A 25,320-nucleotide genomic window follows, 5' to 3' on the forward strand; every position below is an offset into this window, starting at 1 on the left:
ATCCTCTTTCCATAATCTGTGCTACTAATTACGACTCTTTTATTCCTTTCAAATGTTACCTGGCTACTTAGCTGTCTATATCTTATCCATATTAAGTTTAATTTTCTTAGCCTTCAAACATTTGAAGTAACACGTCTTTCTTCTATGTCCCTCTTTCTTTACATAATGACATTTGCACCAATCTATTGACTCTATCACACTGTGAATACGTTTTGGAACTCTGAGCATAATTCCTTCTCTGTTTTAAAGGCCTTATCCACTATTTCTTTCAGTCTGGTTTGTTCTTTAACTGAGTCTGCCCTCAATAAACTTTTCGAAGGGCTAAAGATTTTCATTTGCCTTAATGATAATGTTAATCCTCTTCTCATTCTTCTGTGCACATTCTTGATCTCTTATACTTTTCAAGGTTGCCTGTCTATCATGTCATTAATACATGCTCTATACTAGATAAATTTTTTTTGGCCCTCTGACATCTATAGAATTACCCTGGCCTTTTCTCCTTATATCCTAACAATAGCACTAATCTGAAGAGTTCATCATCATAAAATTCAGTATTGATAGTCTTATACCTTATATAAGAAAATGAGGACTGACTTCAGCCAATATTTTCTGGGATGGGGCTGAAGACACCATAAACTGAATGTTGGGTGACGAAGGTCTACTACTCGGTGTGGTGCAGCACAAAACTGCAAAACTGGCAGGCAGGTTGGAAGTAGCAAAGTACCCATGGAGAAATTGTGATCCAAAACATGTGGCAAGTTTGATAAGAAGGCATTAAAGACTGGAGATGATCTGCAAAAAGTAATATGAATAAGTACATTTAAAAAAACTATGGTAAACCCTAGAAGTTTTGCTAGTTTTAGATTTGCTACAATTCATGGCATTCTTAAAAGTAATTAAACCATTCTTTCTAGGTCAGTCCATCAGTAATTTTGTAACACATATCTGGGCCCATGAAACTATTAAAGCAAAAATGGAAAAAGTAAAATATATTCAACAAATTCAAAAAAGCATATAGTAACACATGATGGCTTCTCATATCGTAACACATGATGGCTTTTAATATAATAACACATGATAGCTTCAATGCTTACACTACTCTACCATGCATACTTTAAAATGGTGGTGTGAACTTCTTATCCATATTAATAAATCAACAATGAAGAGAGTTCCTTTAGTATTCATTATAAAAGCATTTTGATTAATTTCCTCTTTTTTTTTAAGGTGAGCTTTCTTTCACTCTGGATTAATATTATGATGTAGACTATAAATTGATACCATGTGGGATCATGCTTCATCATGTCGTGTGTGTATATCTATGCAGGGAAAATGTGTGGCTATTTAGCAGTAAGCATTTAGTGTTTTCATTGTGGTAGGTGTATTGTGGGCATGAAAGGTCCAAGAATATATTGACTTGGGGATTATACCAACTTTGTTATGTACTTTCTCCAGATCAGTAAAAACCACATATAAGTCTTGTTTCTCAAGGTATTTCACATAAATTCTTCACACATCCTCTACTCTCAGATGATGCCCTGTGCATGCCACAAACATCTTAATCAACACTCTCCCATACAACTTACAAGGTACATGCAACAAATTTATACTTTTGTAATTCGAACATTCACTTTCATTCCCCTTGCCTATATATGTAATGGCATTATACAGGCATTCCATCAATCATCAGGTACCTCACCATGAGAGAAAAACATAATGAACCAATGCAAAACACAATCATCCACTTTCTTAAGAAATTCACTGGCAAGGATTTGTGATGACACCATAGATGTTTAATCGGTTTATAGTTGGGGTGGTGAGGGAAACAAATGTGAGAGTTGTAGAGCATGGGACTGTGGTGTCCAAGGGGTTATAGGGTATGAGAAGCAAACTAGTTACTGTTTGCAAAGGATGTGGCTCTAGAGGAAGATCTCAAAAGGAAGCTCCAGAATCTGGCAACAGAGTTTGAAAGTGCATGTGAATGGCAAAAGATAGGTGTAAATGTGAACAAAAGCAAGGTAATGAGGAACAGTGGTTGGATTGTATATTTGAATGGGTAAGACCTAATGAAGGTGGAGTGCTGTAGGTGCCTGGGAGTGACTTTGGCAGTAGAAGAAACCACCGAGGATAAAGTGAGTTTAGTATGGGAAGGGATCTAAAGCTCTGGGTATATCAAGGAGCATACAGAAGGGGAGGTTAGTGTCTGTTAGGAAGAAGATGCATATATCAGAAGGTACGTACCCAAATTATTATATGTGTACGAATCCTGGGCCTTAAACACCAAAGAAAGGAAGAAAATGTACATACTGGATATGAAATGCCTGCAGAAAGCAGGTTGACCTTGTAAGGAATGACAGTGTAAGGGAGATATGATAGTACATGCAATCTGTTTGATTGATATGCATAAGCAAAAACATACCCCAATCAAAGGTCATCATGAGTGAAAGGAAAAACAAGAAGATATAAAGAATATTGAAGTTAATCAAGGCTCTGTAAGGGTTTGTAGACCTGACTCTTAATGGCAGAAAAGTTACAAGAAGTAGGAAAGATGATAAGAGGAAAAGAATTCTACAGCTTAACTGTTTGATGAGAGAAGATTTTAGTCTCCACACAGAAACTGTAGAAAAATGATGAAACAATTTAAATAAATGAAGAGGATAAGTGAAAGACTGACCAACTAAGAAGGACTAAATGTCTGCAAATAGATGGGACAAGGAGGGAAGGGAGATGAAGATGGGTATGGAAAAGTAGAATGAGAGAGGCTTTGAGGTATCAGAGCCTGAACAATCAGGAGGGTGTAGAGACTTGCACAGGAAAGAATGGAATTAAATGAAGGGTAATATGAGGGATTATGTGCAGCCAGTGGGCCGGAATAGTTAATATAAAGCAGTCATGGTAAACCATGGAGTAGTGTGAAGGGCTGGGGTGTAGATGGTAGGCTTTGATTTCATGAAATTTTATATAAAAGCTGGAGAATAAAATGTGTGCAAGTGGGCCTATTGTTCATCTCTTCCTGACACTACTTAACTAAAAAGGGAGAGGTCTAAAAAATTTCTTTATAAGCTGTGTTTGAAAAGCACAGACTATTATGGTAAGTACTAGTAAAAGATAATTCATCTTAATTCAAATAATTCAGTTTAGAAAGTACACAAAAGTAATTACCTGAGTCTGGCAGGTGATATAGAAAAGCACCGCTCTTGAGGACTAAAGCCCATCAGCACTGAGAGATGTCGAAGAACCAGGTTCATAACTTTCACACTTCCCTTATCCTCACTTCCACCAGCCTGTGAATACATTTTAGTCGATCACATCAGCATAGAAGTTGATATAAAGAAAGCAGTACTCCTGAGAGATTAAAGACCATCAAGACAGAAACATATTGCACAAACTGATTAGTCACTTTAACATTTCCCTTATCCTTACTTTCTCTGGCATGTAAATTCATTCTGATTTAACTGGTATTAAAATTATAACATCATCATGGCTATCCAGAGTAAAGCATGTGTGTTTGTGGTGTCCTTTTAATAAATGCAGCATTGGGATGTTTATCTGTCAAAAATATGCTGGTGAGTGACACTGTTTTAAGTACTGAAAACTAAAATGCAATATCTGTATTTGAATCAAGTGCTGAAGGGTTTTGCATAATGATTCAAAGGATCAAACCATCTGCATGCATTGAAAAATGGGATCATATGATATGAAAAGAGTAGGGTTGTAAAGGACAACTACCTGGGGTAACACTACTATCCTGATACAGGGGTATTAGAGTGGTATCCAGATACATCTTATACTCTCCATATCTGGACTGGGCATCATACTTTCTGGTTAAAAATAAGTTACAAAAATAGTTCTAACTTCCCCAACATGCACCATACTCTTATCCTCCTCTTTTTTCACACCTCTTTCTCTTTCCGTCTCTTATCTCTTTGTTGATTATGAATTCAGTAGTTTGAGATGGGAAGGAAAAAGAGCAAAGTGGGTACTGGGGTTAGTTTCCTTCTCATGTTCACCCTCTTTCCCAGCTTTTTTTTCACAAATAAAAGGAATTAAGAAGGTAGATGTGAAGGGAAACTTCTATTAATGTTTTGTGTAACAACTAGCCTTAATGAGGTCTATTCTCCATGACAAGTTCTTTCAACAAAAAACAGATTAGAATGAAAATTAAAATGAAGAACTGTAGCAAAGGGAGGAATGCAAGATAGAAATATGGGAAACAATTTCCATATCGGATAATTGACCTGGTGGTTTGTATCACATTACAGTACATTCTAAAGCATGTACTATATAGCAATCACTTATCACAAAAACACTGAAATTTATTTCTCTCTTTGAGAAGAATTTGCTGTTTGCAGATGACAGTTTCTGCAGGCAGACTAAAGTGAAAAACTACGTTAGCTGGTGCTTGTGTCTGGGAGACTGTGTGATTGGAAGAAGTTGAGAGGGAATAATAGTCATGTAATGAGGGGAGGGAAATAGAATTTGGTTTGAGTGCGAGTTTGAATTGAGAGAACCTGGAGGAGGCGGGATGGTTTAGACACCTATGAATGAACATGATAGTGGATGGAACCATAGGAACTGAAGTGAATCATAGGGTGTATGAGAAGGGCAAAAGTCCTGGTGTAATGAAGAGTGTAAGCAAAGAGAATTCACTGTCTATGAGAGGAAATAAAGCTGTGTTTGATGGTATTGTAGTTCCGAGGGTGTTGTAAGAATACAAGTTGTGGAGCCATACTGCAAAAGTAGAGAAAAGGGTGGATTTATTGGAAATGAAAGGTGAAGGAAAGTAAAAGAAATATCTATCAAACTGTTTATATCCTAAAATAAAGCCATAACTTTATTGTACTTCTTAAATTTGGTCACTATCATAGAAGAACAAAGAGCTAATAGTGATGATTAGAAGAGGGGAAAAATGATGGTACCAGAATGAAGAGAGCAAAGTTACATGGAAAGGTTACATCCTTTAAATCTGCCATCCACAAAACAGAAGAGTGAGGGGTGACCTGAAGACAACCCTTAAATTTGTAAACAAGGTTGATATAGACAGAGGACAGTTCTTCAAAAGATGTAAGGATAGAACAACCAGGGACATAACATGTGATAAAGCAAGACACTTGATAAAAATGTTGGAAAAAGCAATTCTAGTATAAACAAGGGGTGGATGGTAGAAGATATAGTATAAATGTTCTACCCCCCACAGGTGTAAAACTCCATTCCTGTACTGTACAAATAGATAATCAAAAATAGGAAAAGTTACATAGTGAAATCTTTCTAGGAAAAACCCACAATTATTTTACACTTTGCCTCCACCTACTTTAATGTGGTCAAGAAAAATCCCTACCATTCCAAAAAAAGAGGAAAGTATAATACTTTCTGGAGGTTTTCCTTTATGTATGGATAACAACAAATATTTTGTAAGGAAAAGAGAATTATATTTCTTTATCATACCCTAGAGGAAGATCAATTAAGAGGATAAATGATGCTCTTAGTGGTAACATTGAGAAGGTAGAAATAATGATTCGTATTCCAAAACCAAAAACCTACGTGCTGGGGCTGAGAGAGGAACTGCATGAAGAGGAATACAAGAAGATGGAGGGTGTCTTTGTCTGTCTCTTCAAGATCCATGGCACGCTGCAGCTGATGAACCACAGATCCATCATCGTTGCACCGCATGCCTCCATCTGCTAAAGTGTGGGGGTACAGTGCTCAGTGGAAGCTTTGGGTCAAGAATACAAGAGTTTTACTTTAAATCACAAGGACTGGAGCAAGTAGCACCCACTTTGAATATTGATACTAAAAATGATGTTCATCATTACATAAGAACTAAATCATGATTGAAGATTTTCTAAAGGCATAAGTGGTATATAATAATCACTCAAATTATAAGCAATTGCTCAACTTTTAAAGAACTTTTCCAAAGCTACTTTTAGTGAAAACTTGTTTTCTCTAACTCATTAGTGGTACAATTTTTTTTTTTCTAAACTCCTCAATTTTGCTTATAGAGTAAAAAAAAGAATTTGCTACTCTCAATTCTCAGTAGTTGCATAAAGAAGAGAAGCAGGAAAAATTAGCATTTCAGCATACCAATTTATGATACCTGAAAGATCACAAGCAGAGATAAACTATAATGTATAAATAAAAAGATTAATAAAACTATCAAGTATACTGAAAAGAATTCTCTGAAGTAGTTGCAGATTCATTATTCTAGAAATGGCTTTTAACAAAAAACTGAGAATAAATCATCATAAAAATTTACCTACTATATATCAAAACTAGTTCTGTACATGAAAATTATCCCTTTGTAATTCCTTTGATAGCAAAAATGTTCATAAATCTTTACAGTATTCATGCAAAAATCTGACAAAATTCTATAAAATATCTCATAACTATCATTATTACTAGCATATAGACCTATGTAGAAAATTAACCCATGCATAATGATACTATAGGTCACTACTAAAGGACATGCCATATGATCTATAATTCATTTAATTATCTGGATTTTGCAGTCACGCTAAACTACTTTCTGACATGCTTAGCAAGGCTAATTTCCCACATACTTCATTTTTTTATACCACTATGAGTGACAAATTCTTATCCTGTTTCCCGCTCAACCGAAAAGTCTGTTTTAGAATAATGAGATTTTAAGACATACGTTGATTCAATATCTGTACTTCATATAAGTACTGTACATAAATAAATATCTCCTGGTAATTTTTCCTTATTACCTCTAATTTGCATACAATAATGAACAAAAGATACGTGACAGTATTATAGCTCAAACATTCAGTAAATTCATACCTATAATTGCGTAACCCTGCGAATACAAAAACCTATTTAGTAAATTTGGTACTTTAAATACTATGAAAATGAAATTAAGAATATAAGTTCATTTGAGACATTCATTTCTTGTCCTTGCTTGACAACAAAACAGAATGTAAAAAGTTTTGACAGTATTAAATATGGAGACAAATCCTTAGTTAAAATAATTGCTTATGACTTGCCCAAATATTTATAGTTAAATGTTTTTCTTTATATAAACCTGCAAAGAAATGTGTAAGAAGTATTGTTACTACTTCATGAAACTTAAAAGGAGACTGATCATGAGAAAAACTGAAAATGAATAAATCACTTATCTCTCTTGAACATATAAAAGAATGTAAGTTGATAAAATTTGTAAATTCATACACATTCATATAAAACATTACACTCATATTGGAAACATAACTAATGAAGATTATATTCTATTTCCCACCAAAATCATGATTAAGTCCGACAGTCTGATATGATCTAGCTTTTAGTTAGTTCTTTTCAGAATTCTTTATATTTATTCAATTTCCCTGCATTATACATTGTTATCTTGTTTAAAAAGTAATGTTACACATCAAATTGAATTCACGTTTAAAGATAATGAACCATCATATTGAAAATCTGATTATTTCCAAGCTTGAAGGTTTAAAGATATGTAAAATGATTGCTAAATAGATAACTTTTCCTTAAAAAATCAAACAAAATAATATGCGACTGTCAAGACTGGTTATTATGAAGCATGTCTGTTGTCTCAGTAAGAAAGATGCCATATAAATAAGTTCAGGGAGTAAATTATTGAAATTCCTGGTTTAAAAGACTATACTACATGGAACTAGAATCAAACAGGCAGCAAAGTAAGAAAATCACAGACACAGGACAAACGGTACTCAAAAAGTCTAGCTGATTTATTTCACTTGACTCTGGTGACTACTAAATATTATTACTTCAACAGATTATCAACTTCTCAACCATCAATCAAATAGTAATTAAGTTTTGGGGGGGGTCTCAGTTGAAATCAGATTAGCCATAAAGAGATATTTTTTATCTGAAAAAGGGACACCTTTGAGCATTTGTGAATTACTTTTTGGGATCAGTACTATTCATAGACTTTTTGAGTATAGTCAAACAACTAGCACATATATCATAATACAAAAAATCTACACATACAAATACAAAAACTCTCACAAAGAAATTACTACAATAGATACCCTGCATTACGTCAATGAAGTAAGCCTCAAACAGTTTACAGGGCATTGTGCAAAGCCCCTTTATAGTAAAGTCTGCAAGCAAAAAGGGACAACAATTTTGTTTATTCACATTACAAAAGCCTTGGCTGGGAAAGTTATCCAGCACTACAATGAATAGTTAATATCTAAATATAAATACAAGGAGATTAGTTTGGAGATGCCACTGATCCTGTGTAGATTGTCATCCACACACATTAAACCATGCATACTTCCTTTACACTTGATCACAGACCCTGTAAAACATCACACCTAGACCACAGAAAGTTACTAAACAGGTCACATGGTGAGAAGCAAATAAGGTTTATAGAACCACCAGATTCAAGCAATCACATTACTACTTGACTTGCCCTGTTAGTAGGCCAGTCTACAGAAGGACTACAGAATACCTGGCTGGGGAAGTCTACATTAGTTAAGAAAGCCTACATCTTGTAAGGCTTACAGAAAAGTACCTGAGGAACACCTTGCCCCAAATTTCTAAAGTATTTAGTGGATTTATATGAATAAGTTTTCTTTATGTATCAGAATATTTTTCTTTTCCATACCCACGTAATCTGTTTCTATGACTGGTAACGAAAGACTAGATTATCATGACAACTGCTTCCAGTTCTTAGATGATATTGCATCACAAACACTTTATTATTTTCAACAACATTATGATGAGAGAAACATCTAGAGTTCATGAATATACATGAAATGTTACAGTATGATAAAAATTTTCTTATGAGAAAAATAACTGGGAGCAATTATCTCATAAAAAGGCCATTCTTCCTACATAAAGCCATACCAGCCAGATTTTATCAATTCATTCTCACTAAACACTTTATCATCCAGGCATGTAAGTTGTGTTGAATTTGGAGGATCATACATTACTCTTCACGCTCTGAAGTATTGATAACGTGGAAAAGATGCAATTTTTGTATACCATGCCATAGGAAGCATGACAGTTACTTTATAGGAAATAATATCCCTTTGATCATTCAATGGAAAATGTCAATGAGAGTAAATATGACAAGCTTTAGAATGTCAGTTTCTTTTCTCTGCATCTATATCAGATTAATCCTATGTGAAAATTACTGTGATTATAATCATAATCAAAGCTATATAAATTCTTATTCTTGTTCAAAGAACACAACACAACTTCCTTTTAATGTATGATAATTTACACCGAATTAAGCTTTTCCTTTACAATGCTCGTTGATGATATCAAATCTATTTCTGACTACCTTTGAATGGACAACCACTACAAAGCATAAGGGGATAAGATTTAAGGCTCCTAAGATTTTAGAGCTTTAGCTGATAATACTCCAACATCATGCACAACCCAAAGTTCCAGTATAGTTTACAACCAACACTTTTTTCAGATACATCACACAAATTTAGGGAAGTCTAAAGTGCACTTAAATTATTTCTTTGTTAAATATCTTTTACAAGTAACCATACTCTGAAAAAAAATTCTGCTGAGTCTACGTGATAAGTTGCTTAGCAGGATGGTAAAGAAACTATCAACATTCCATTTAATACCACAAAAGATGAGAAGGGGATTTCCTGAAGGACATAGCAGTGACAACCAGATTTCACCCTGTGAATATCTGTTTAAAGATTACAAGGGAAGGTATAGAACATGATTATTTTTCATTCCTCATGAAATTGCACATGAATGACTATAGGTTTGTGGACACTTCTGACAGGATTACTCAGAGCAAGTACACGACAACTAAAGAGAGTTGATGCTTTCTATGCACAGCATGTGTCAAATGTTGTAAGAGGACTGGTTCATTGTTTTACCCTTTGGCCACAAATTATAACTTAAAATGTAATACATAATATTCCTTCATACCATGAAATATGACTATAGTCCAAAGCTGTTGAAAACAATTTGTACAGTCAGGCTATAAATTAATTTTACCCTTAGATGCAATCGATTTTAAAGAGAACACTATCACTCCTGTTGTCCTGATAGGGTTGGCAAGCATGATTTTAATATCACTGCATTATAGCAAGTGATAGGAATAGTGACACTATTAGCTCCACACATTCCCATATAAGGAAAGTGGGGGCTATCAATGTGAAGCTAGATGTGAGAGCTTTGTTATGCATTTTGCACCAATTTGTCATACTGTGCAACACTGAAGGGGTTGAAAGTGATTCATGGTCTGATTGTACATCCCATGTACTTCTCCAACCCTCCCCAACCAGAAAATGGCACCAGAGTCTCCTGAGGTGCTGCCCCCTCACAATGATTGGCTGGATCCTCACATTAAACAGTAGCTAAGTCAGCTGACTGCCACTATCCACAAAGTGATGAGTCTGTCTCTCATATTTCTTTTTGTTGTCATTATTATTTAGGCAATTCATGAAAAGTATAAAATCAGGATATGCTATGTAAGTATGTTTTATGTATTTTGATGCAGAAATCTAGATGGATAATGATACAATGTTTCTGATGTGTTTAAAAACTGGCAACATGATGCTACTTCCATTCAACTTTGGTGCTTTCATTTTTTTTCATGGCCCTTACAATCTATTTATCATTACAAGCATGTATTTTTTATCTGAATGCATAGAGAGAGAAAAAAATATATATATATATATTAATTCATTTATTTTATTATACTTTGTCGCTGTCTCCCGCGTTAGTGAGGTAGCGCAAAGGAACAGACAAAAGAATGGCCCAACCCACCCACATACACATGTATATACATACACGCTCACACAAGCACATATACATACCTATACATTTCATTGTATACATACATATACATACACAGACATATACATATATATACTTTTTTTTTTTTTTTTTTTTTTTTTTCACACTTTGTCGCTGTCTCCCGCGTTTGCGAGGTAGCGCAAGGAAACAGACGAAAGAAATGGCCCAACCTCCCCCCCCCCATACACATGCACATACACACGTCCACACACGCAAATATACATACCTACACAGCTTTCCATGGTTTACCCCAGACGCTATCATGCCTTGATTCAATCCACTGACAGCACGTCAACCCCTGTATACCACATGACTCCAATTCACTCTATTCCTTGCCCTCCTTTCACCCTCCTGCATGTTCAGGCCCCGATCACACAAAATCTTTTTCACTCCATCTTTCCACCTCCAATTTGGTCTCCCTCTTCTCCTCGTTCCCTCCACCTCCGACACATATATCCTCTTGGTCAATCTCTCCTCACTCATTCTCTCCATGTGCCCAAACCATTTCAAAACACCCTCTTCTGCTCTCTCAACCACGCTCTTTTTATTTCCACACATCTCTCTTACCCTTACGTTACTTACTCGATCAAACCACCTCACACCACACATTGTCCTCAAACATCTCATTTCCAGCACATCCATCCTCCTGCGCACACCTCTATCCATAGCCCACGCCTCGCAACCATACAACATTGTTGGAACCACTATTCCCTCAAACATACCCATTTTCGCTTTCCGAGATAATGTTCTCGACTTCCACACATTTTTCAAGGCTCCCAAAATTTTCGCCCCCTCCCCCACCCTATGATCCACTTCCGCTTCCATGGTTCCATCCGCTGACAGATCCACTCCCAGATATCTAAAACACTTCACTTCCTCCAGTTTTTCTCCATTCAAACTCACCTCCCAATTGACTTGACCCTCACCCCTACTGTACCTAATAACCTTGCTCTTATTCACATTTACTCTCAACTTTCTTCTTCCACACACTTTACCAAACTCAGTCACCAACTTCTGCAGTTTCTCACATGAATCAGCCACCAGCGCTGTATCATCAGCGAACAACAACTGACTCACTTCCCAAGCTCTCTCATCCCCAACAGACTTCATACTTGCCCCTCTTTCCAGGACTCTTGCATTTACCTCCCTTACAACCCCATCCATAAACAAATTAAACAACCATGGAGACATCACACACCCCTGCCGCAAACCTACATTCACTGAGAACCAATCACTTTCCTCTCTTCCTACACGTACACATGCCTTACATCCTCGATAAAAACTTTTCACTGCTTCTAACAACTTGCCTCCCACACCATATATTCTTAATACCTTCCACAGAGCATCTCTATCAACTCTATCATATGCCTTCTCCAGATCCATAAATGCTACATACAAATCCATTTGCTTTTCTAAGTATTTCTCACATACATTCTTCAAAGCAAACACCTGATCCACACATCCTCTACCACTTCTGAAACCGCACTGCTCTTCCCCAATCTGATGCTCTGTACATGCCTTCACCCTCTCGATCAATACCCTCCCATATAATTTACCAGGAATACTCAACAAACTTATACCTCTGTAATTTGAGCACTCACTCTTATCCCCTTTGCCTTTGTACAATGGCACTATGCACGCATTCCGCCAATCCTCAGGCACCTCACCATGAGTCATACATACATTAAATAACCTTACCAACCAGTCAACAATACAGTCACCCCCTTTTTTAATAAATTCCACTGCAATACCATCCAAACCTGCTGCCTTGCCGGCTTTCATCTTCCGCAAAGCTTTTACTACCTCTTCTCTGTTTACCAAATCATTTTCCCTAACCCTCTCACTTTGCACACCACCTCGACCAAAACACCCTATATCTGCCACTCTGTCATCAGACACATTCAACAAACCTTCAAAATACTCATTCCATCTCCTTCTCACATCACCGCTACTTGTTATCACCTCCCCATTTGCGCCCTATATATATACACATGTACATATTCATACATGCTACCTTCATCCTTTCCCGTTGCTACCCCACCACACATGAAATAGCACCCCCTCCCCCCATGCCTGTGCGAGGTAACACTGGGAAAAGACAACAAAGGCCACATTCGTTCACACTCAGTCTCTAGTTGTCATGTGTAATACACTGAAACCAGAGCTTCCTTTCCTCATCCAGGCCCCACAAAACTTTCCATGATTTACCCCAGATGCTTCACATGCCCTGGTTCAATCCATTGACAGCATGTCGACCCCAGTATACCACATCGTTCCAATTCACTCTATTCGTTGCATGCCTTTCACCCTCCTGTATATTCAGGCCCCAATCACTCAAAATCTTTTTCACTCCATCTTTCCACCTCCAGTTTGGTCTCCCACTTCTCCATGTTCCCTCTACCTCTGACACATATATCCTCTTTGTCAATCTATCCTCACTCATTCTCTCCAGTGACTAAACCATTTCAATACACTCTCTTCTGCTCTCTCAGCCACACTCTCTTTTATTACCACTTATCTCTCTTACACTTTCATTACTTACTCGATCAAACCACTTCCCACCACATATTGTCCTCAAACATCTCATTTCCAACACATCCACCCTTCACACAACACTATCTATAGCCCATGTCTCGCAACTATATAACATTGTTAGAACTGCTATTTCTTCAAACATACCCATTTTTGCTCTCCAATTTAACATTCTGGCCTCCCACACATTCTTCAGTGCTCCCAGAACCTTCGCCCCCTCCCCCACCCTGTGACTCATTTCCGCTTCCATGGTTCCATCCGCTGCTGAATCCACTCCCAGATATCTAAAACACTTCACTTCCTCCTTTTTTTCTTCATTCAGACTTACCTCTCAATTAACTTGTCCCTGAACCCTACTGTACCTAATAACCTTGCTCTTATTTACATTTCCTCTCAGATTTCTTCTTTCACACACTTTACCAAACTCAGTCACCAACTTCTGCAGTTTCTCACCCAAATCAGCCACCAGTGCTGTATCATGAGCAAACAACAACTGACTCACTTCCCAAGACTGCATACTTGCCCTTATTTCCAAAAACTCTTGCATTCACCTCCCCAACAACCCCATCCATAAACAAATTAAACAACCATGGAGACATCATGTACCCCTGCCACAAACCGACATTCACTGAGAACCAATCACTTTCCTCTCTTCCTACTCGTACACATGCCTTACATCCTCGATAAAAAATTTTCACTGCCTCTAGCAACTTACCTCCCACACAATATACTCTTAATACCTTCCACAGAGCATCTCTGTCAACTCTATTATATGCCTTCTCCAGATCCATAAATGCTACATACAGATCCATTTGTTTTTCTAAGTATTTCTCACTTACATTCTTCAAAGCAAACACCTGATCCACACATCCTCTACCACTTCTGAAACCACACTGCTCTTCCCCAATCTGATGCTCTGTACATGCCTTGACCCTCTCAATCATTACCCTCCCATATAATTTCCCAGGAATACTCAACAAACTTGTATCTCTGTAATTTGAACACTCACCTTTATACCCTCTGCCTTTGTACAATGGCACTATGCATGCATTCTGCCAATCCTCAGGCACTTCCCCATGAACCATACATAAATTGAATATCCTCACCAGCCAGTCAACAACACAGTCACCCCCTTTTTTAATGAATTCCACAGCAGTATGGTGTTTTTTATTGTTTCTTTAAAGCACGCTCTGTAATTTCTATCATGCCCCTTACATTTGTTCATCATTATGAGTGCAAAGAATATGAAATCTGTGACACTTCAGGAAGTTTATGCTATTCTTCTTTTACTTCTCTACTTCACATAAAATGTTTTTAAGAAATATCAATGCCAGATGTGGAAACTTATAGTTTTGCCCTGATATTGAAATAGTAAGAAAGATCAGTTATAATTTTTGTATCTAAATGGAGAATTGATACTCCTTAGGAATGAAGCTGGAAATTACTTCCACGGCCAAAGGGTTAAGATCAGATTTTGAGTTCAGAAGAGATGTGTTACTGAGGCAATTCATGCTTAAACTGAGAGTGTAGAGGCAATGGCAGACAAATGCAATGATGGAGAATGGGTGCTTGCAGTGCAGATAAGTCCAGTTTGAAAAAAGTTGCAACTTAATGTAAAATCAGCTGGTAAATTATCGTAAAGTTGAAAATAAAATATTAGTGCACACAAAAGTAGGTCTTTTCCATATGATAGAGAGAGAGAGAGAGAGAGAGAGAGAGAGAGAGAGAGAGAGAGAGAGAGAGAGAGAGAGAGAGAGAGAGAGAGAGATCTGAGTGTAAGACAAGATAAATGCAATAAATGAGGCAAGAGAAAATTTGTATGTCACATGAAAAACAATGTCATTACTATTGAAGGATGCTTGTATGAAATACTAGAAAGTACTGATAGATGTGCAAACCCATAGCACCAAGAAAAAATCTTTCCTGGTGTGGAAGAGTGTGCTAGAAAGAGTGGCTGCCTGCTCTGGTATTTGCTAGCTGAGTGATCTAGAACAGAGGACTGGTAGGAAAATGAAGGAGGCAGAAAGTTATTAGATATAAAGAGCACAAAATAAATTCTAAGATATTAACCCTTTGACTGCAGCAGTCCTCATATCCATTGTACATCCTGTGTGCAAGAGATTCTCAAATATCCTATAAAAATATCTCCATGAGTTTATACCAGCTAACTAGAGCATAACTCTATAAACAAAATGATATATTGTACAACTCGACCTGGAAAAACATTGTCTACACATGCTACATGCCCTTTAACATATGCTGCTCTGCTGCCAGATGAAAAGTGTCTGCATTAAACCTTGTCTGCCTCCCCAGACAATTTCAAACGTGATGTCACACTTATATTTTAGTAGTATGTTGTTTCTTCTTTGGCCTTGATTACCATCTGTGGATGTCTGGGCATGGAATTGGCAAGGTTCCTGAAGTACTCTAGGTCCATGCTCTGAGTCTATATGGTCTTGATCTGCTGAATTATGTGAGGCACTAATGCAGTGTTGAAGGAAACAACAGTATGATTGTGGGTTCTGAGCATGCAGTGTGCCTAGAAATCTCATTGTATCCACATTTCTTTTTTGCTTCTAGGTGAAATTTGGGGCTTTCTCCTCCTAAGAAGTTAATAGCTAAAAATCTTGAAGCACAGGTGGATGAATACAGTGCCCAGATCTATATTCCCAAAATGAAGTGGCAGCCAGGAAGGGTAAAGAAAATTCTTCCCTCAAGATAGCCTGAGGCACACTGAGGGGAGTTGCTGGTGCTCACACCCTTAGGAACGCTAGTCTCAGCGACCAGATGTACAGTGATTTTAGAGTGTCTCATGATTGTACCCACAATAAGCCTTAGCCGTGTATCACCTTTGAAAACATCTAGGAGCAAAAAAGTTTTTAGCAGACACTGTATGATGTACACCAGGAGTACTGTAAAGCGTACACAGTAAGATGTGTGGTATTTTTGCAAGTATTTTTGTCTCAAACAAAAATGATTACCAAAGGTTTTCGTCAGTATTACCTGTTACTCTTTGCATATGTCATGACTTCACAGATCATCACATAACAAGTCTTGTGCAAGCCCCCTTTACATCTGCACATACACTGACCAGTGTATGAAAAAAACTCAGGCTGTAGCATCTGGTAACAGTGTTTGGAATGCTAATACAGGCACTGATGGCTCAACGTTTCATATTCAAGCAGAGGCACGTGATTCAAGAATTTCTAATAGATATGCTCTAGCAGTAGTGAACAGAAAATACAATACTGTGATGTTTACTTAATGGTTGCACTGAATGGACAATTCAGTAATCGGAAAAAAAAATGGGTGATCAAAGATAAGGTATCAAGTAAGAGAGCATTTGGGCAAGAGGGAAGCAAGCGGAGAGGTACATGAAGGATGCAACACAACTGTAATGCTAGGAGATGCTACATGGTAAACCTAGTCTGATGAAAAACTCATGTTATAGAGACAGACTGATGTGTTAACCATATCCTTCTGTCTTGTACAAATGGAAGAAGAATAGGTTGTATGGTCAAAAGATAATTTACCAAGTTTAGATGATGTACACTGGATGACTGAGAAAAACAATGCATAACATCAACCTAGCTGGATCAGAAGTCAAAGGAGATCAAAGACATGTGACATGTCAATGTGAGGGAGCATGTGAGCAAGAATGTAGCATACAGAACAGAGATGTATGAAAGCTGCTGAATGGAGGCTCTGCATGGAAAAACCTAATGTGTGGTTGGAGACTCTTATCAAATACTGATAGATTGATGTAATGAATAACAATGTGTATTCCAGTCTCTTAATTGTATCTTCATGCTATTTTGTCTCAGTGCATACCTGCTAAGAAGGAATACCTGTATGATATTTTCTTTGAAAAATTTATTCACTGATTATATAAAAAAATATATAGTGCACATATTTAACACTTTTAATACTTATAAGTGAAAAATAACTTCTTATTTCTCTTGGTAATAGGTTCTAGATGATGAAAGCCATTTCTCTACCATTAGCAGAGTCCTAAGGGCATCTTAGAAAGCAATTGTTCGATAAGGTGTTTAAACAACCTTTCTTCTAAATTGAGGTCTTCCATGAAAATTTGCCTCTTTTGACCATCATAAACATATGATGCCAACAGATGCTCATATGCAAGACTCAACAACCATAAAGAATCCACAAAGGCTTTAATATCATAGCAAAGAGATGAAGTGGTGCTAACCTGTCATCCATCCCAATTCACAGACTGACCACCTGCATCTGTGCCTGAGGATTGTTACCATCCAGAATCAAGAAACAGTTTTTCAAAAAGGAAAGAGGAAGAAATAGGGAAGAGAAAATATATTGATGCCCACAAGGGCTTTGCTCATCTCCCATCATAACCTGCATTTCCTAATTATATAGGGGACTGTGAGTGTCTGAGAGTGTACCCATAGGAAGGAAGAGAGACTTAAACAAAAAAAGTGAGGTAAATTAATGAAAGGACCTACCCTTATAAACAAGCAACCAAGTTCTGAAAGTGGGATGCCTAAAAATACACAAGGAAGGTCAACCTGATTTAAGAAGAAATGTTGAAATAAGATGTTTGTACAATAATGAAGACCTGTTTTGCTAATCTCATCCAATAAGATTCCTTAGGAAAGCCAAGATAGAGGCACTATCCTTACATCATGAGCTCTAGCAGACAGCCTTGACTATGAAAGAGCCAGTTCTTTGATCCAAAAGGAAACATTATATACAAGTAATAGTTCAAAGGAGCACAGAAGGACCAATAAATGCTCTAAGTAATTATCTAAGCAACCAAAAGTATGCGAGTTTTCAGCGGACATAAAGGATGATATTCCTAAGAAATTTTCCAGGGCAGTGTCAAAACATGCATATTCTAAAATCTAACAGTCTTATTTTCAGTAAGAAACTGTGGGTATGGAATTATCTTTACACATAAAAGATGATCTCAAACTTTAGCATATTCTTGTACCTTAACTGCATGAATTTCAATAACTTCCTCCTGATTTAATTCCTGAAAGGAGCACAACCTTTATAAACAAAGGTTTTACAGCTACACTGCCTACATAGCTTTCAGATAGTGAAAGATAAAAAGAATTGACATATATTGTTTTGTCTGAGATGGGGAAACTACAGATTCCCTTGAAAGAGGACAAAAAAAAAAATTCAAATGACTCCATACAGGGTTAGAAAAACTGTACAAAATGACATTGCTAGTTACATATTTGTCATGAAACAAACTAGGGAAAACTCTAAATATACTAATTCTATTACAGTAAATTCTTCAACATTACTCAGAAAGGCCTCAAAAGATTAACAAACTGGTTGGTACCTTCTCTGAGTGAAAGGTTGAACATTATGTAAAAGATTACCTGTTAATCACTCTCTATGCTTTCTTCTAAACATCTGTTTGAAAATTCTCATACTCAGAATTCTGATGATGAATCCTTTCTAGAAAGTGACCAGATACAGCTAAGGAGAACAGCTTCCTTCATCTGATGAAACCTAGTTTCTCAGAAAATATCTATGAATAAAGTAATTTATCCTGACACGGCTTCCTTTTGAATATGCTGTAACCCAAAAAATCTTTTGAGATGTGCTGCAATTACCACTTCTTATGAAATTTGATATTTACCCAGTAAGAATCTGTGGCACTGCTTAACCCAAAAGATGTCACTCTTAACTGCTAATTTTCCTTGCCTGCATGAATAACCAAGACTTCTTCATCCTGGGATAAACTGGTATATGCCAGTAAGTGGAATTACTGTCCTTCAAATAAAAGATTTGCATACTGGACACTGGTAGTCCTTTTATAATGCCAGAGATGCTTACTGATTGTCATTAATTGCATATCCAAGTCTGGTTTCTGGCATTCCTGCTGTGGCATCTGGGACACCAGCAAGCAGCCATGTGTTACTCATCAAATTCTAGACACTATTTGTCCTGTGGCAATGTCAAAAACACTATCTGGTAGGAGGTCTTTGCTACAGTATATACCTCATATCATTAAATGATTAAGGACTTCCTCCATAGCAATGGACATTACTGTAAAACATGTAACTTCATGCAAATGTTGTTCCTTATCCATGGACCAGCTGTGTTTTAGGTATAGTAATGTGTGGCTAATTCCAAATATAAATTATGATACATATATAGGAGAGAGGATTCTTAGAATCCTGAAAGATGATCATAATTATATATCAATCTTCAATACAACAGTTCTTTTATAAGTGGGTTACAAGACAGTGTACAAAGGAAAGAGTCCATTCATATACTTATACTCATCGTTCATAATCTGTAATGCATGACTTCCCACTTGGTTTATTAAAAGACATTTATTCATGTTTATACATAATTCAAGGTGTAACTTTCCAAGTTTTTTTTATTCATTCACTGATCATGTAATGCACAACAAATTAAGATTGCAACTAACATATATGAAAAAGCACTCTTTCATTACAGAAGAAAGATCACATTTAAGCATTAGTCCTTGATACTATGGTCAATTCCACCACATGTATTTGGATTAAGGTAATATATCTAAGCATCTGCATTTTTTAACCACATACAACAAGCTTCTATAATATGCTTGTATCCATATATATACAATGAAGTCCCAGTTATCCAGATCAATTCAGACTACTCCATCCATTCGAGTGAGTTTTCCACTAAAGTGAGTTTAAGTTTTTCCTGAATGAAATCCAAGCATGACATACATATGCTAGAATAAATTGTTGAACATTATTCATAAGCTTGTTTTTCTGTAACGAAATACTAAACTAAACATCGAGAAAACATGATTTACGACGTGAATTACAGACTGTATCTGTTATACGGGGAGAACTGTCTTAAGTGCTGGTGGTAAGGAGAGCCAAGGGAAGGGCCACTGGGGAAGAGTGCACTGAGGATAAGGAAGAGGAAATATCACTACAGTTTTCTTTTCTTAGCTATGGCTATTAGCAGTATTGTGAGGTCCACATGGAATACAGTATAAGGAATAATTAGAAGACTCTGTTATACTACAATAAACATACTAATTGAAACCTACAGAAAGACACAGCACATCATGGAGCATATGAGACCTAGGGAGGCTGATACACTATGTCTCCGAGACTTTGTCTTTACACATACTAGCATGGAGAGTAAATGCATCAGACATGATATAATTATTATATCATGCTTTACTCTGGCCACATATTGAAGAGGAAACAAGAGGGAGATCTGACAGGCACCTGCTTAAGTACAGCAAAGTACAGTACAGCAAATGAATGGGCAGCAAAGAAAATATATAGATAATGTATATAAATCCTTATGAATATTGTATATAAACAACTGAACATATATCACTGGAAATTGGAAAATCATAACATAACTGCATACAGGAAGGCTTCAAGTTAGGGCACTTCAACTTCCCATACTTTAAACTTAAGGTTCTTTAGAATTAAAGTATGTTGCATCAACTTGCACTCTATGTTTCAACTTGCTTCATGTTGGAATAAATGAAAGTTTTTAATCTATATATTTTCAACATCTAAAAGAACATTTGCTTTGAATCCCATCAACTGGCAAAATATATTTGTTCATGTTCAGTGCAATCCCATTCCATACTGCACCCACAAGTGTAATCATTTTGAAATGCTTGGACAGACTCTTAAATATTCTTTGGGGAGTACAGAACATAAGGATATGACCTTTGAGGGTAAATTAGAGGTGCTTAGGAGGTTTGATACTGGTTAAAAACTCATTTTTATAGTCAAGTCTTTGGGTCTCCCTCATTCTGTGACCTTTATATTCTTAATGTGTCTCTGTTAATTACATATTTTCTGAATTACCTTTGATGTAGCAACATTAGTCAAATCAGATGGTTCATGAGGTGATGGAGATAACCGTTGTGTGCCACCCTTTTTGTCCCTGTAACCCTCAGTCTACCAAGTTCCATAATATGGATTTCAATGGTTGGACTTATGATGGACTGGACTGCAATAAGTTGTTTGGGAATTTAACCCTGTTGTTAGTTGAAGCCCTCCTGCTTTGAAATATGTATATATCATGAAATAGAGTGAGACTTTGTACAACAAGCAGAGTTGCAGCCTGAATGCATATTCATTTAGGAAGTTCACCATACACACAAGTTTCATCATATTGTTATATATTTCATGTTTCAGAAAAAGTAAATTGTGAATGGTAAAGCAAAAAATCAACATTTGTTTATTAAAAACTGGTGCACTTGGGATACACCTAATATTCATAAGAGCCACAGTCAATGGTTTAATATAGCTGAGCTACAATGAGAGGCTGAATGCTTCATATTTACCAACTGAGAAGGAGAGATAAGATAGGTGGTAATCGGATCACCACCATTGGATTAAGTTTTTATTTGGTTGGATGATGTCAAGAGATGCAACAACAGAGTAACCAGAAGTCATTAAAAGAAGCATGGCAAAATAATTCTCTGGAAGAATGTGAAGAAGTAGTTTTAATGTAAGGTAGGTGGATGGTAGGAATAGCCTTTGCAATGAAACTGTGAATGATGGCAGCATACAAATATTTAACCCATTCACTGTGACTGGGGTGAATATTTCCCAGTAATTTTTTCCCTATTCATTGCAGCTAGGGAATACATACAAAGTTATCAATTCTTGCGATGGCATCCTACACAGTGTTACCAGATGCTACAGCTTAAATGTTTTCGACACACTGGTCAACATGTGTCAAGATGTCAAAAAAACCTTTACAATATCTATGCCCCACATTATGCAGTAATTTGTGAAACTGTGTCACGCTTGCAAGGTAACAGATATTACAAATGAAAACCTGTAATCATATTAGTTACTAATAAAAACACTTCCAAAAATACCATACATCTCACTACATATGCCTTACTACTCCCAGAGCATCTAATACACTTGGTAGTGAAGCAGAAAAAAAGGGCAAGTCATATATCATTTAATGCAGAAAATTATATTCTGGTGAACAGGAATAGCAGGCCCATGGAGGTAAAATTTTTTTAGAATATTTGAGCTTATCCCACCCGCAGAAAGTACAGCACATTATAGGACTGCCGCAGTGAAAGGGTTAAAATCTTATTGAAGGCAAAAAAATTCAGGAGTTTTGAGTTCTCTCCCCATACGGAATAATTAGGGTAATAACAAATAGATGTAGATGGAGACAAATGGACAGAACAACTGTCTCTCACTGTTTTGGAAGGTGGCAGCAAGTATCTTTTGTGTGAGGATGTGCAAGGTCTATACATAATGTGGTGGTGGAGTGCTTGGGTTTAAAGCCATGTTGTGTAGGTGACAGTGGGATATCTATTCAGTGTGTAGGTGTTTAGTCAGAGCTTTATTTGTCAGGGGATGGGGCATCTATGATAATGGTTTGGTAGAGGAAAGCTTTGGAGTGGTTTGGGTTGGAGGGGTTTAGTAATATTGCACAGAATTGAGTGGTGAGCACATGAAGGTGGGAATGTATTGGGAGGATCTTTCTTATATTGTGTAGATGTTGTGTCTGTGGTTGCCAGGAAACAATGCTTGTTCTCAATGCATTATTTTGGGTAGTTTGCAGCTTTGTTATATTTGCTTTTGAGAGGATGGAAAATCAGGCAAGGGAGGCATAGTTTAAATGGAAGTGGATAAATTGTTCATGCAAGATGTTAAGGGATCCTTTTTCTTCTCTAGATCTGGTGCATGTTAGTTTCTGGGGACACTTACTTTATGTATTGCTATTTTGTTGATGCCACTGGTGTTGGAAGAGAATGTCATGTGTGTGTTGTAAGTGATGCCTACATTGGTTGGTGTTTTGTTCACTGAGAGTGCTTGTCCATTCAAGATGACTGTAATTTAAAAGAATGACTGAGGACTGCTGTGGAGATCCAGACATTCTGTTTTGGGTGAGCCACTGTTTCACCCGTGAAATGTAGTGCTGCATGTTTGTTGTTGTTATTGTGGTGTCAGGATGTTGTGAGGTCGTCTGCATGTTGTTAGGAAAAGGTAATGGGAGGTCATGTAAGAAGAGACTGAAGAGAGTTGGGGAAAGAACTGCTGTTTGGAGAACTCAATGTAGAGTTTAAGTGTTTTAGATGTGAAGCAACTATGAGTGACTCTCTCATGTTTGCTGATTATAAAATTGGCCAACCACTTTTTATCATTGTTGTGTAGGGTGGTGTCAAGTAGCTCTAGCTTCTTAATCAACCTCTGATTACAGTGTCAAAGGCTTACTGGCAGTCTAGGAACACAAAGTCAAGCCATTTATCTCTCTACTTGAGACCAAACTCATCCTGTCATGGAAGTCCAGCCGGTTCATGATGCAAGACCTCTTTCTCTGAAGCTATGTCTCTCAGATATGAAGATGCTCATTTGAAGGCAGTCATTTATTTTTTCTGATTATTTTTTCCAGAGTCTTATAAACCACTTATCAATGAAACAATTTTCCCTTTTCCACCTCTTTGGAAATACCTCTTTCTCTAGAGTCTTATTGAACAGTCTCTGTGTGTGATTTTGTTTCTGTACTGTATAGGGAGAAAGTTTTACACTCTTGAGGACCCATCTGAAACATTTTCTACTATCATGCTAATTCTTAAATTCATGTATGGTATCCACATTAACAATGTCCTCAGTCATTCTATTCCATTCATCCAACTTTCTTATAAAAATATTGTACTTCTTTACACCTTTTTCATTTTTACAAACTTCTTGCTTAATTTCATGTTATGTCCTCTGGTTGCTCTATCCCTACATCTTTTAAACTGTTCACAGACCAGATCATTGATCTGTTTGAAAAAATTAAAGGTTGAGATCAGGTCACTACTCACTCTTCTCCTGTCCCAGGTGGTCAAATGTAAAGCCTCTAGCCTTTGCCTGTATGTCAGTTCTTTTACCTCTGGTACAGTACCAGTTTTGTTGCCCTTCTCTAGACCTTCTGTTACGTTTTTGTGCTTCTTTAGGTGCTGTATCCAAACTTGAGAAACATACTATAGTTTTGGTCTTATATAGGTTATGAAGAGCATGCTATGACGAGCTTGCTAAATACTTCGTTCTTGATATAAATAAAACAATCCTAATATCTTTCTTTAGAGAAATGTGGATGACATCGTCTCCCAAGTCTTTCTCATGCTCAGATTCCTGAAGCTTATTTCAGTTGAATAACTCTATTCAGGCCTTCTTTCACTTTTCCTCATCTTTATTACTGTATATTTGCTCATGTTGAGTTTTATCAACCATGTATCAGACCAAATTAGGAGTCTGCTGAGATCCCCATGTAAGTTGATGCAATCCTCCTTACTTTTCAATTTCCTCATGACCTTTGCATCTTCTGCAAACATATCCAGGTAGGAGTCCTTACCTTCAGGCAAGTTATTCACACTAATTAAGAAGAGCAATGTCCCATCATAGAACTCTTTAGTACTCCACTGGTCACCTTGACCCATCTGGAGGAGGCTCCTCTGACATGTGTCTTTTCCCTTTCACAAAGATAATATTCTCTCCATCGGAGAAGTCAACCCTTTATTCCTGCCTGAAGATCTGTCTTTTTCACCAACTCCTAAGGGGTAGTGTTGAGTTCTTTCTGGCCATCTAGATGGAGTTTCTTGGCAAAAAATCGTCTATATGCTTTCTGGTTATCTTATCTGGTGCTTTACACACCATGGTCATCCCTTGGTACATTAGATCTCGTTATCAAAATACTGAACAACATTTCAAGTGGTCTTTCAAGTGTATGCAATGAACTCTTGTGTATACATGATTCAGTTAACCAGAAAGGAAAAAAAATTGGCACTGTTGAATGTTTCCTTGTTTGGATAAAAACACACACAAGTGGCACAATCCAATTCTTCCCAGTAGAGATAAAATAATCCAGAAAAATATCTGTACACAGGGCACCCACTTAATTTACAGTACATTCAGTTAACTGCCAGATTGTTTAACTTTCCATTTCAGTACAATGATAACTATGACGTATACTTTTAACCACCTAATCTCCTCCATCCCATGGTAAAAAATTCACAATAAGGACAAATAAACAAGGTGTTCTTCTTTA

The 25,320-nt window shown here is 36.8% G+C and overlaps 2 protein-coding genes across 14 annotated transcripts in view; one reads left to right on the top strand and one right to left on the bottom strand.

The window, feature by feature from the left end:
• Positions 1-25,320, bottom strand: part of unc79 (UNC-79 domain-containing protein) — a 216,704-nt gene that overhangs the window by 82,306 nt on the left and 109,078 nt on the right. For 10 of the 13 annotated variants that reach the window (XM_071687676.1, XM_071687675.1, XM_071687674.1 and 7 more), the window contains 3 exons: positions 5,539-5,678; positions 3,160-3,281; positions 570-792 (listed from right to left, as the gene is read on the bottom strand). In XM_071687676.1, coding sequence (XP_071543777.1) covers positions 570-792; positions 3,160-3,281; positions 5,539-5,678 — 485 coding nt within the window. Of the gene's footprint in view, positions 1-569; positions 793-3,159; positions 3,282-5,538; positions 5,679-8,012; positions 8,085-25,320 lie in introns of all 13 variants that reach the window. The other 3 variants (XM_071687673.1, XM_071687672.1, XM_071687677.1) reach the window with 3 other exon arrangements.
• LOC139762701 (alkylglycerol monooxygenase-like) overlaps positions 1-25,320 on the top strand; it is a 255,753-nt gene that overhangs the window by 65,886 nt on the left and 164,547 nt on the right. The window lies entirely within an intron of this gene.

Source organism: Panulirus ornatus, chromosome 44 (genome assembly GCF_036320965.1).
Source record: "Panulirus ornatus isolate Po-2019 chromosome 44, ASM3632096v1, whole genome shotgun sequence".
In the NCBI taxonomy this organism is placed as follows: domain Eukaryota; kingdom Metazoa; phylum Arthropoda; class Malacostraca; order Decapoda; family Palinuridae; genus Panulirus; species Panulirus ornatus.